The 13,377-nt window shown below is 43.0% G+C and overlaps 1 protein-coding gene across 1 annotated transcript; it reads left to right on the forward strand.

The window, feature by feature from the left end:
• Positions 1–1,618: 1,618 nt before the first annotated feature.
• On the forward strand, positions 1,619–13,060 carry zmp:0000000896 (caspase recruitment domain-containing protein 10). The gene is made up of 24 exons (XM_067476608.1): positions 1,619–1,832; positions 3,959–4,198; positions 5,429–5,566; positions 6,142–6,328; positions 6,561–6,699; positions 7,538–7,753; positions 7,849–7,968; positions 8,103–8,228; positions 8,426–8,605; positions 8,694–8,795; positions 9,119–9,149; positions 9,230–9,267; positions 9,378–9,466; positions 9,560–9,606; positions 9,839–9,959; positions 10,289–10,466; positions 10,581–10,704; positions 10,838–11,078; positions 11,252–11,318; positions 11,412–11,511; positions 11,651–11,809; positions 11,925–12,037; positions 12,273–12,388; positions 12,592–13,060. The coding sequence occupies exons 1-24, from the start codon at positions 1,826–1,828 to the stop codon at positions 12,797–12,799; spliced, it is 3,087 nt and encodes a 1,028-aa protein (XP_067332709.1). The 5' UTR covers positions 1,619–1,825; the 3' UTR covers positions 12,800–13,060.
• Positions 13,061–13,377: the final 317 nt, after the last annotated feature.

Here is a 13,377-nt window from a genome sequence, read left to right on the forward strand (position 1 = left end):
CCTGCTGAATCAAAACTGTCCTCTGATAAGTGTTTGTTTCAGTCGCGACAGTGAACTCGTCTGACAGCTACACAATGGCAACAGTGTTCATTAGCCTTTGTTGAAAGCAACACCTGCTTATTCACTTGCGCTCCAGAGAGTGCAAATAGGAATTTCTGTGTGAATGAGCTGCCACACTATCACACATTCCAGCATGAGCAAACTGTGGGGTCCAGTGCTGCTGTCAATGGCTCCTCTGTGTCCCTGTCACCTCAGAGACAACGGGAATGCTCGTCCACTGCAGCCCTCGCTCCCTCTGCAGACTAAAGCCTGTACGCACTGTTGAAGGATGCATCGCTTTGTGTGGAGATGAAGCAGCACAAAGTACATGACAGATGAGAAGGAGGCGGACACAGCAGACAACAGAGTGCAATAAAGAGTCAGACAGAGAGGACAGATGTGAGTTGTGAGTCATGACAAAAAGACAGAGGCAAAGATGATGAAGATAAGACACACTACTTTATTTCTCCTACTCTATTTCCTCTCTATAAATTGTTAATTTCTAAATGAACAAGTTCATGAAAGCATTTAACCCACAAGGTTCAAACAGCTTTAATACTTTTGTGGATATTTTTGGCAAATGATTCAGTGACTGTCAAATTAAATCACTAATACTATTTTTGTACAGATTACAGGGCTTTGTGCAAAGTCAGTTTATTTTTACGCTTGAGTCAGTTCTGAGCCAAAATCAGCACCTAAACTTCCTGTTACGTATGTGACATGCATCTCATTTATCTACGTTAACCCCCGCGAGCTCTCAGCAGCAACAAAGAGGCCTCAAACAGGAGGCCCGTTTATTCTGAGAAGGGCCAGTGATGAAGAGCCCCCTGACATTTCCAGTCCACAGGCCAAGAAAAAGACCCGTCCCTCTGCCAGGCACCTCATTCTTCAGTCTGCCTTTGCACTGGAACTGAAACATTTCACTCTGTCCCATACCACACATTTCAGACGCCCGCCCAGAAGTTACTTATCAAATGATATATAATAAGATAAAATAATAATGTCACTTGCATGAATCTATAGCATATTTACTTTATTTATATACTTTTAGTTGTGTCACTTGTCTTTCACCTGCTGCTGAATCACTTTGAGAATGATGTAATTTGATTAAGATTTGAAAAGATTTCTGAACTGAGAGATATTCGGGGAAGTGTCAAAGTCAACACAATACTAGTATTAGAAGCAAAACAAAAAAAGAAAAAAAAAAACTCAGATTGAAAAACTGTGGGAATGGAACTCTGTGACTGATGTACATGATCAGTCATGTTTGTCGTAGCTTCCATGGTGAGTAATGTGCTCAGGGGCACAACGGTCATTATCTTGTTGTCAAGGTGAAAATAGAACTTTTGCTCTTGACTGCAGGGGGGAACATAAACTGTGACCTATATTCCCTTTAAAATATTTCGTAAGAGAACAATCCGAACTGTGAACTGGTTTCCTTTTGGGCCCGTTCCCGGTTTGGAAACGTTGGTTCAAAGCGCCGCCTGCTGTTTCAGGACTGAAGTAAAGTGACAGCTCAGCGTTAGGAGGAAATCCGCTGTGGCGTAGCGAGTGCGGGGGCTTTTTTTTTCCCGTTGCTCGCGGCTTCCGATTGGCCGCTCGGGCTGCACAGAGGGTGGAGGAGCTCCGTGCGTCGCCAAGGTGTGTGTAAAAGAAAACCTGCGCTTTCCAAACAGGTAGCGCCAACACAACTCTGGTCTCACGCCTCCAGTTTCCCACATGTCTCGCTCCTGGACCGGAATAGGATGTGGACGGCTTGACTACAGGCTTTAAACAGGTTGAAGACATGAGCGGTGAGTAGGTAGCAGTGTGGTTGGGATGCTGTTAACTCCGTGTCCATACGTTTATCTTTCCTTATCACGGCTCACTGTGGAATCATTGACAGGCTTGTGGTTATTCTGTCAATCTGTCGGTATATTATATGGCAGCAGGACAGTCCACCTGTTGTTCTGCTCTGTGTCGACCATTGCTTCTGAAAAAAGTTATGTAAACGTATATAAACTTGCAGTAACATACAATAACCAATCACTTTATGCGTAACGCTGAGACCGGTGTGTTGCTTCTAACCAGCATCTAAACACTGAATTGACCTTTTTCTGGAGAATGTGATGTTTTGTGTCAGTTCTCTGCTTGATTTCTACAAATAAAGACTTTTACTAAACTGATGTATTGTTAAACATTAAAAAATTGATTTCGTCATCTTGCAAAAAGCTGATGTATGCACAAAGCCTTCGCACACAGTATAGAAATGGTCTTTTTTTTTTTTTACATAAAAGATCTGACAGCTAAAATTTTAGGATCACATGACACCGTGAAGAATAATATGACATGTATTTCCAAAATACTTTTCCAAACAAATGATGGCTGTGGTTTAATTAAAAACCAATCATGGCACCTTAAGATGAGCTTTTTTTTCATCTTCTTGTTAGAATAAATCTGAGCTAAATACTGCAAATGATATGATCTAAAGTAAATTTTGATGGCCCTAAAATTTTCACAGCTTTCTTGGAAAAGGTGAAAGTACTGTTGGTATAGCTTGGCTTTCTCTGCTTTAAGAGTAAGGTGGAGTTAATTAGCAATCGCATGAGTTTAAAGTCTCACTAGACCGTTTGTGGAAGATGACACAGATTCCAGAGCATACAGACCTGCCTCAACCTGCTGGTAAGCTCACATAGCTCCGCTGCACACAGCACCGCAAACACACTGTCATTATTTGCAATTAAAGACCATTAACAACAGGGAGACACTGTGGGTGCACACAGTATAGGCTCATTTTCACAATTCATTAATCTGTGAGTTTTTTTAGAATTTAATGTCAGAGGATGATTCAAGAAAATGTGATAATGTCCAATCAACAGAACAAAATGCCTTGCGATGTGAGAGAAACCGGTGTCCTCTACCTCTCTGCGATTCCGCTTGGATAACAAACCAAAATGCCACACGAGATTGTGTGTGTAGGTCAACGGGATTTTAGAGGGCTTGTGTTTTCACAGTGTGCCTTGTCAGGCCATTTGCAGAGCTTTCACTTTCCTAAAGCACTGATAACTTAATCAGCAATTCTGCATGTAGACATCACAGATAATAACAGTTTCATTTTAAATTAGCCAACACCTGGAGAGGCAGGTTTATTTATTATCCTTCTTTGAATTTTTCACTGTGAAGTGATTGGAGCTGAGAAATGTTTTGTCTGTGGTTCCCTGGTGTGTTTATAAGTGTGCGTATGAGTCACAATGGAATTTTCATTCCTGCTCTCTGAGACACCCACAAATTGTCCTTCCTACTAGTTTATGACCCTCATAACAGCAGATCCTTTGCACTGCTGAACACACTCTAGAACCACCACTGCTGCTGTTCTATTAACTCACACTGATGATGAAGCATATGGTTCAATAGCAGCTTATTAATGCAAACACGTATTGGCTTTTACGTAATCGGGCTCATATGCAAGATTTAACGATGCAAACGGCTTCAAGTTAAATGTGCAAACACATATTTAGTAGCCAGTATCACACACTCCGTGTTCTTTGAAAGATTTCCAGCAAGGAACTCCATCTAATTGTCTCCCCATTCAGCAGACCAGCCAACGAATCTTCTATGCAGCTTAGTGAGACCTTCCATTATATAGTCAGTGTTACTTGTGTTCCTCTGATGTCCTACCTTTACATTGAAACACAGAGAACGTGACTGCTTAGAAATCACAGTAAGATGCTACAACCATCTCATAGTTGCAGAGGCTCAGATAAGTCTGAAGATGAATGAGAGATGGTTCGCAGCAATAAACTGTATTTGAGTCATAAAAACGTGCAAAACACTGTCTTTGTGTCTACAGTCCTTTTTGTGGACATGCTGTCATTTTCTGCCATGGCCACGTCTATTTAACTCCAACCTCAACAAATGAAAAGTTTTTGATTTCTTGCAGGTGCATTTGAGGCAAAGGAGGAGGACATAGCTCCAGAGGAGGGGCAGTCTTTTCCCTGCTGGTCTGAGGAACGCTGTGAGGAACTGTGGGACAGTGTGGAAGGTGTGCGACACAAGCTGACACGCATCATCAACCCGGCCAAACTCACGCCGTATCTGCGCCAGTGCAAGGTCATAGATGAGCAGGATGAGGACGAGGTGCTCAACTCCACGCAGTACCCACTGCGCATCAGCAAGGCTGGTGAGAGTGCGCAGAGTTCACGTGAAAACCTCACAAACATCATCTTTTAAATTTAACGTCTAAAAACTGAGAACAGGTATCGGCATAAAAGATTATACTACTACTACTACTACTACTACTACTACTACTACTCTCCTTTCGGCTTATCCCGTGAGTTCAGGGTCGCCACAGCGGATCATTGTCCGCATGTTGATTTGGCACAGTTTTTACGCCGGATGCCCTTCCTGACGCAACCCTCCCCAATTTCTACCGGGCTTGGACCAGCACTGCACAGCTGGGGAGGGGAACGGACTGTTAGGTTCAGTGTCTTGCCCAGGGACACTTCGACATTTAATCAGGGCCGGGGATCGAATCACTCACCCTGTGGTCCTTAAGCGGCATAAAAGATTATACTCCCGTTTCTAAAAGGAGGACAGAAAGAGCACAGTATAGGGAGGCAACAGACTAAACATAAGCAGTGACTAAAGAAAGAACTTAAGCTAAAGAAGAACAGATACGATACGGGGCTGGAGAGACGTAAAGAAAGAGAAATGAACCTAAATACTGACGTGAATGGAACAAAGGAAGCAAGATATTAAGGAAGCTGGGTGAACCTATACAAGGGTAACGTATCTCAACCGCGTTGGGAAAACGGAAAGTAAACCAGGGACGGGATGAGGAGAGTGAGTGGAAGAAATGAGGGGCAGAGAAGGGAGGGAGCAACAGAGCAGGGCCGACCGCTGTCACATCCTGAAACTGCAACACGACAAAGCAGGCGATGCTGGATTCTTAAAACCATGGGAAGTTATTCGTGGCTAATTCTATGAGTTAAGAACTCACAGACGTGATGTACAGTTTCCAAGAAGATTTTTATCTCTTGTGTTTATTGTGAAGAAGCCTGCTAAAAGCAGAGTCATTAGGTGTGAAGGGGGGGGGGACAGGTGGTAAAAGATAAATGTTGTAGTAGAAGAAAAACAGAAACTAGAGGAAAAGAGTCAGATCAAAGACGTGACTAAGTACAGGGGAGTGAGTGAGGCAGGAATGAGGAATGAAGATAAAGACGAAGCAACGCTCATGTTACAGCCAGTAATCCATCAGGGTCATGTTTGAAAAGGTTTTAATGTCCCCTCGCATCAAAGAGGTTTCGTGTTTGTGGTTCAATTGTTTCAGTTGCTGAGGTGAACATGTAGCTCCGTTTATCGTCGTTGTTGAAGACAGCGTCTCAGCATCATTTTTCTTTTCTCGGAACAGGTCGTTTGTTGGACATTCTACGTGGTCAGGGACAGCGAGGTCTTCAGGCCTTCATGGAATCATTGGAGTTTTACCACCCAGAGCAGTACACGCAGCTGACAGGAGAACAGCCCACCCAACGCTGCTCCCTCATACTAGGTACGTAGCGCTCATGCGCGTGGGGATGTCATTTAAAAATTGACTCACAATCTCAAATTGATGTCAGGGGTTGGAACAATACAAAAAGGGGGATGTTTGAGACAAAAAAGGAAACTGTCTTACTGTGATACAAGAATGAGCAACTAACAAGAACTTTCTGGCTTGGAAGAAATGAGTGGTCCCCAGCTTGACTCAAAGACCTTTAGACTTTAAAGAGAATTCACAAAAGTGAAATTTTCAAGACTGAATTCGGAACAAACAAACCCGAAAGTCTCGGAAAGTGCGGAACTGAACCAGCATATTTTTGAGGAAGTTATTCTAAGTATCATAACAAATAACATAGTGAACAAACACAATAATTCTTTTTTGACATTTGGCACCAAGTTCAAGAGATGTACAGGTAAAAAAAATAAAACTTCAGACTCTTCATTGGCTTCAGCCTGTATAGCACATTTGCCAACCGGAGTAAAAGTGCTGAACAGATCAAGCATGTGCACTTGTCACATTATACACTTTCCCAGTCTCCTCACGCATTTGTCCGACTCACAACCTCATGATCCTCCACGTCTCCCTAGATGAGGAGGGTCCGGAGGGTTTGACCCAGTTTCTGCTGCTGGAGGTTCGTAAACTGAGGGAGCAGCTTCGAAACAGTCGCATGTGCGAGCGACGCCTGTCCCAGCGCTACCGCATCGTGGAAGAGGAACGCAGCCGTGCAGAACGTAAAGTGCAGGAGTTACGCCATGACCGACTGCAGTTAGAGAGGTTTGTCTGACTTCTCTAGGTGACACAGTTTGTTCCTCAACATTTGAATCATCTCAGAGAATGAATGAGTGAATTTACCGCTATTATAATTGTGCAGCCATGAAGTTCCAATGAGGTCACTTCATTGTTGCTGGTGTCTTTGTCTTTGTGTTGCTTTTTACATTTTGTTGCACAAATATAAATCGGCGAGAAATAGTATGATTATATGCACTCGATGATTTGTGATCTTAAGACTGCGTCACGACTGCGAGGCGGCAAGTCGAGAGCTGGGAAAGCTGAAGGACAGACACCTGGAACAGGCCGTGAAGTACTCCAGGGCGCTGGAGGAGCAGGGCAAAGCCTCCGCCCGAGAGAGAGAGCTGCTGAGGCAGGTGGGTAGAGAGGCAGCAACAGAAACTGATGAAAGCTCTATTTTGGTTTGTTATGGTGTCTAAAGTTAATTTCCTTTTACTTTCACTTCCATCCCAGCTTACAAACCTACAATAGGAGTTGTCTAAGGTCATTGTAAAGAGTGAAGTGAGAGGATGAGTCATTCCCTTTCTACCACCTACATTTTCAGCTGACTCTCCGACACCTGAAACAGCTGTCTACTGCCACACAAATAGGGAATTCACTGCTGATAATACCCACAAATCTCACAGCTTGCTTTCAGGTCTTGAGTGTAAGAAGCAGAGATATAGTTTATTGCAAAATCATTTTCAATAGAGACACAAGGCGATTTCTTAAAAAAAATAAAATTTTTAGGTTTGGATGAGACTGAATGTGTGAAAAACAGATGTTTTGTAGGATGGCAAAATAGGGAGGCCAATTGCATTGCCCAAGGCAGTTCAAGTGAAACTACAGTACTGGTGCACAGCTGCAACACAAGAGCCGGTGTGAGCTGCTCAGACCAATTTTGGAGATGTTATCAACCACATCTTATTCAGTGTGTGTATTGTCACAGCATGTCGGCCATACCGCCAATGAATGAGCTTATTGGAAAAAAACTGGAAATATTTGTGGTTAACGTACTGCGGTTTGCCTGCTCATGTTGGAATGTAGTAGTGTTTGTACTCGTGAATAGTAAAAAGTTGGTTTACTTGGAATAAATGTAGGGAAAGAAGATAATAGAAATACTGTGTGTATATGCCATATTGCAGGAAAGTTTTAAAAAAGTACATTTTTAAAACATCAGGTTTTTAATATTTACTTTGTTCTGTCTTCAAACAGGTGGAGGAGCTAAAGTTGAGGCTGATGGAGGCAGACAAGCAAACACTTGATGCTCTAGGAAGTGCTACGCCAGCAAAGAGGAATAGTTTGCAGTCTAATGGAGGAAATGACTCTCCACCTCCTTTACCAAAGAAACCTGTGCACCTTGCTGAGACAAAGAAAGCTGAGAATACAGGAACTCAGTTGAAGGACTCAGTTCCTGCCACTGGAGTTGTAGTATGTTTTTTGAATCCTCACTGTTTATTATCTGAAAGCACCTTTTTTAGAATCAGAGTCAAAGGAGGATAAAACGTTTCTGTTGTTGACCTCAGGCTCTGATGGACATCCTGCAGCAGGATCGCAGGGAGGCTGCCGAGCAAAGGCAGGAGCTCTGTGATATGATCACCAGACTACAGGGAGAGCTCCAGAGCACAGAGGACATCAGGGACAAGGTGAACATCTCTGAGCCATTTTAAACGTTATATGTTGTATCTTTAGTTGGTGGTTGAAATGTGAGAAGTTGCATCTACACTAGCAAACAAATCTACGTTTCAGTGCGTTGTTGATCTGTGGTCTATGCTTGTAGCTGGAGCAGCAGTGTGGGCAGCTACAGCTGAAGGTACGGACTCTCCAGCTCGACTGGGAGACTGAGCAGAAGAGGAGTATGTCCTATTTCAACCAGAGCATGGAGCTAGAAAAGGAGAGAGACCAGGTCAGTGCGAAGGGCTGGTCTGAACTGAGCCTGGCTCAAACATGTGGCACTGCTCAACATGTTCTCTAAGCAGCTTATAAAGTGCATTAAATTAAACACTGCAATTCATTCTGCTCATATTAGCATCCCTGGCTGCTTGTAAGTGTTTCTACACTATGCAAACGTATACTCTCTCCCCGTTTCCATCTTGCTGCCAGGCTCTACGCAGTCGAGACAGCCTGCAGCTGGAGTACACCGAGTGTCTGCTGGATAAGAACCGTCTGCGCAAACGCATCGCAGAGCTGCAGGCCACCCTGGAGCTGCAGCAGAGCCAATTAGAAAGACAAAAGGAGAGGAGCAGGGAGCAAATGGAGCAGAGCAGCACCTGTCTGCACTGTGTGAGTTAAGACAGGTGTGCAGCGCTACATGTCCTCTGCAAACCACAGAACATTTACCATTGTGTTATTCCGTGTGTCTGTTTCCCAGTCCCACCTGTCTCTTTGCAGTGAGGAACAGTGCTACGGCCCCTGCTGCTCCCCTGGCCTTGACCTGAGCTTCCGAAGCACAGAACATTTGCAGCTACAAAAGGTGAGAGCTGCCGTTTCTGTGCTCGTCATGTTGCTGCTATGACGACCTATTCTAGTGGTACTCAATGTAGCAGTGTGGTGCTGCTGTCAATCACTGGAGATGCAGTGTGACTATGTCTTTGTGTCCTGTAAGAGACCATTTTTGTGGGGCACAGCTGTTTTCAGGACGGCTCAAGCATGTTTCCTCATGTTTTTAATGGCTGTGCAATGAACGTAGCTTTTGGACTGCAGAGACTCTCACTGAACTTTAAGGAACAGTCAGTGCCTCCATAAAACCTCTCACTAACTACAAAATCTTACTGTGTTATCTTTCCTGTGCTGCAGACAACCTCTAAAGCCAATGAAAACTCAGAAGGTAAGTCCTGCACCTTGAAGATGATTTGCACAGAAAAGTCTAATATTTTTTGTTGAAACGTGATTTCTGCTCAATCCCAGGTTCTCGATCCACCTCAGAGGAGAATCTGCTGTTGTCAGTGAGTGTCACAGCTCTGCTCAGTAACATGCACTGTAACGCAAGATAAAAGAAAGAATGAAATGATCATAATCAAACCTAGCATACGTTTGTTTACTTTGGTACCCTCAGACAGAAGACAACGAGAAGGAAATAAACCGTCTCTCCACATTCCCCTTTCCTCCCTGTATGAACTCCATCAACCGCCGATGCAACACGGAGTGAGTTTATCAGCCCCATGCAACCATGTCCACACATACAATATTTTCAGCCTACTATAACTAATTTCTTCAACTTTTTTTTGTTTTGCTAAGGTTCGACATTGACTCCTGGGGCAGTGATGAGAATGATAACATTACAGGTACATTTTCATGTTTTGTGTGAACAAACTGAGGAAAGTCCAAGTCGGAAGAGTGAACTGACCATTCTTGCACGGGGAAAAAAAAAAAAATTTTAAATGATTAAAATAGCTTTAGTTGCAGTAATCTGGTGTCAAAGTACAATTAAAATAACCAGAGAAGTTCTGTGTTTTCTTTCTTTGCGTGTAAAACATTGTGAGCAAGTTATGTTATGGAGCCCTGCACTGTTTTCAGGGGAGCGCGGTGAACTGTCTTTGTCTGATTCCTGGATCTCCCTACACTCTCATCCCTTCCCTCCTGACTTGGTGAACCTGCCTTCAGTCTCTTCACATGACCCCAAGGCCAATGTTCCCAGGTACTGTCTTAAAGATTTGACTCACAGCAGTGTCTCAAACTAACCAGGGCAACATCTCCTCAAAAATAATGTTGATGCAGCTTAAAGGCTTTAATTACAAACTGCAGTGCAAAACCAAAGGCCCGTTTACTTTAAGTAAAAGAAATATATTTAAAAGGGGTTTATTACTTGTATTACTTTAGTCCACAGACCTTTACCTTTATTCATAATCAGAAAACATATTAGTAGATCTTACTGCCTTACATCTCATGACATACTGTATTCATCAAATTTGTAAGATGTGTCTAATGCTTATGTCTATATTGCTCCCCACGGTTGCCATCTGTCAGGATACCCTCCTGCTCCCCATCTTCCAGTCCACCCACCTTACCTAGGCACGGAAGAGCCAGTCTAGCTAATGATATCAAAATAATTGGAGGAAATCGAACGGGGATCTTCATCAGCCATGTGAGAGCTGGTTCCCCTGCTGAACAGTGTGGACTGAAGGAAGGCAGTGAGCTGCTGGAGGTGTGTTTTTGTGTCTGCAAAAAGTGTAAATGGAATTGAACAAACTGTAGGACAAAGAACAAAAAAGACATGAGCCTGTAACTTAACACGCAGTTCTTTCTTCACGTTGTCCAGCTGGAGAAGGTTCTGTTTGGTGGGGGCAATGTGCAACTGGGACAGTGCACTGCTGAGGTAGCCCACTTTTCTCTGCAGTGGTGGACTGAGCCTTCAACACTCAAACACCGAATTAACACGGAAGGTGAGTCGGTTATCACATAGATTTGAAAAAGGCATATAAAACAGTAAGACTGTATTTTTCCCGTAAAGTTGTTCATGGTAATGTCTCAGAAAGGTGAGACTGAGCTGTTCCCCCTCCTGCTTCCCATCATTAGCCTACTCCAAGCTGTGCTCCGAGCTCTCGTCATCCACCTTTATTGGTGCTGACTCCTTTTTTGTGCGTGTCAATCTCAACATGGAGCCTCTCGGCGAGCCACCGTCTCTAGCTGTGTCCTGTGATGACATTATACATGTCACAGACACAAGGTACATGGGAAAATACCACTGGCGCTGTTCCCTAGTGGACCAACACACTGCCAAGCCCAAGCAGGCAGGGACCATGCCAAACTACAACCGGTAAGCCACTTAGATCTTCCGTCTTATTCTAAATCATTTCCTAATTTTAAATATTAAATTCTTTTCACGGTAGCTCAGAAAGACTAATGCCTATTGTGAGCCATAGTAAATATGAATGTTAAAAGTGGTTTTGGGAGGCTAATAACCTGCATTCCACCATTTTCTTTCTCAAGGGCCCAACAGTTGTTAATTGTAAAGCTGAGAAAAATGGCACTGGAGCAAAAAGACAAGAAGAGGATGGTAACTCCTCATAATAAAATCCATTTTAACCATGGTGCTTTCAGAACCCATAACAAACCTTTTCAAAATTTTTCTCTGTTTTCCTGCATGTAGTTCTTGAAGAAATCCTCAGATCGTGTACGACTGGTCAAGGCAGTGGACCCCAGTTGCCGTGGGATTGCATCCACACAAGTCCTTTACACACTCAGCAAACGTGAGATCAAAAGCCATTTGAATGGTCCTTAAATTCATCTTTAAATATGTGTGATGAATCATATTGTTTAGCTAAAATTGTCTGTTGTGTGCACTTGACTTTAATGGGAACATACCTGTATGTGTGCCTCTCCGCTCAGGTCACGAGGAACTCATGATCCCATACAGCTTAGTCCAGCCTGTGCAGGTTAAGACGAAACGGCCGGTTATCTTCTCCCCCTCTCTTCTCTCCCGTGGCCTCATAGAAAAGCTGCTGCAACCAGCAGATTCTGGTTTGAACTTCAGCACCTGTCCACCAGGTATCTGCTCACACTTAGTCATACACACAAAGTCCCAAACAGAGACAATGTCAGTGAACAAAAATAATTATTTTGATGAAGGCCTGATCGCCTAATTGTGTCCCTGGCTTTGCAGAGCCTATTCAGGCTTCAGAGATGCGAGAGAAGACAGTGTTCTTGTTGGAGACCTACAGTCCAGATCAGGCTCTGGGCATAAGGCTGCAGTCAATACAGGATGTCATAAACCAGGTAATGCAAAAACAAATTGTTGCTGTCCATCCTTTTTTTTTTTTCCTTGCAGTTAATCTTATTTGTTCTCCTCTACCTGACAAACAACAAACACAAAGGTGCAACTTCGTATTACTGAAGTGCACACACAAACATTCCTAGTCATCTTTATGGAAAGATGAATTTTTATTTCACGGAAAGAGAATATGTTCATGGTCACACATAATCCAAATATTTCTCTTTGTCTCCATCCTAGGACAAGTACTGTCTGCTGGAGCTGGGCTTGCACAGTGTAGAGGGCTTACTGAGACAGGGGATTTACCCTATCGTTATCCATATCCACCCTAAAAACAAAAAGCACAAGAAGCTGAGGTAAGTGCTCCAAATTGTTCGGTATTGTTAAGTAAGTGCAGATCACAGCAACATCATGGTACATAAATCAGTCTTGTCCAGGGTCAACATGGTCTTATGAAAAGTATTTCACCGCATTTTATTTTATGTTTGCAAATAAACAAAAACTCTTCTTGTGAAAGATTCCACATGTTTTTCTAACACTTCTCCAATGCTTGAAATAGGAAGTTTTTTCCACGGTGTGGGGAGGACACCTTAATGGAGGAGGTGTGCCAGGTAGAGGAGCTGCAGCTGGAGACATTGCCCCTGCTCTACTGCAGCTTGGAGCCCACCACCTGGAGCAGTACTGATGAGCTGCTGGCAGCCATATGCAATGCCATTGAAAGACAACAGAGAGCAGTAGCATGGGTCGAACTGGATCGGCTGCAGTAGAGCACAGATGGAAAGATGTGAATGTTTTAACCAGATTTTTCTGAATAAATGCTGTCAATTAATCACTGTAAGGTTTCATTAGAGAATTAACATGTAGTGGTAGATTTTCCTAATATGCTTTGCGCATGGACCAACATTAACTTTAAGATTACATGGAATCTCAAAGAGGCCCAATAATGTCTATAGACATGAATGCAAGCAGAAATTCTATATTATACTCATCTGTATAGCCAAGCTGGACTGGCTGAACCCAGAGAAAGATGGGGGGGAAAAAAACAACACTGAACTAAAACTGGTTTGACCTACACAAAGAGGTAACATATCAGTACAGATATACCTGATCTGTTTTTATCCATAGCAATTTTACTTAAGTTTTATTGTGTATCATATAACTGTACTTTCAATATTAAGCTTCAGGGATGACACAAGGTCCCCATATTCTAAGGTCAGTGAATTATATATGAACAGATTTTTTTATTGTATGACTGAAAGTCGCTAAGTTCTAATTTTTTTTACACTACATTCTACACCAGAAACTTTACTTCACTATGACTACATTTTTATATTGCCAAATCTGT

The sequence above is a fragment of the Channa argus genome, chromosome 15 (assembly GCF_033026475.1).
Source record: "Channa argus isolate prfri chromosome 15, Channa argus male v1.0, whole genome shotgun sequence".
Classification (NCBI taxonomy): domain Eukaryota; kingdom Metazoa; phylum Chordata; class Actinopteri; order Anabantiformes; family Channidae; genus Channa; species Channa argus.

Bases quoted from the DNA above. Each gene is read 5' to 3' on its own strand.
- zmp:0000000896 (XM_067476608.1), top strand. The intron at 8,796-9,118 runs GTGAGAGCTGCC...CCTGTGCTGCAG, and splicing joins AACATTTGCAGCTACAAAAG to ACAACCTCTAAAGCCAATGA. The intron at 11,512-11,650 runs GTGAGATCAAAA...CTCTCCGCTCAG, and splicing joins CCTTTACACACTCAGCAAAC to GTCACGAGGAACTCATGATC.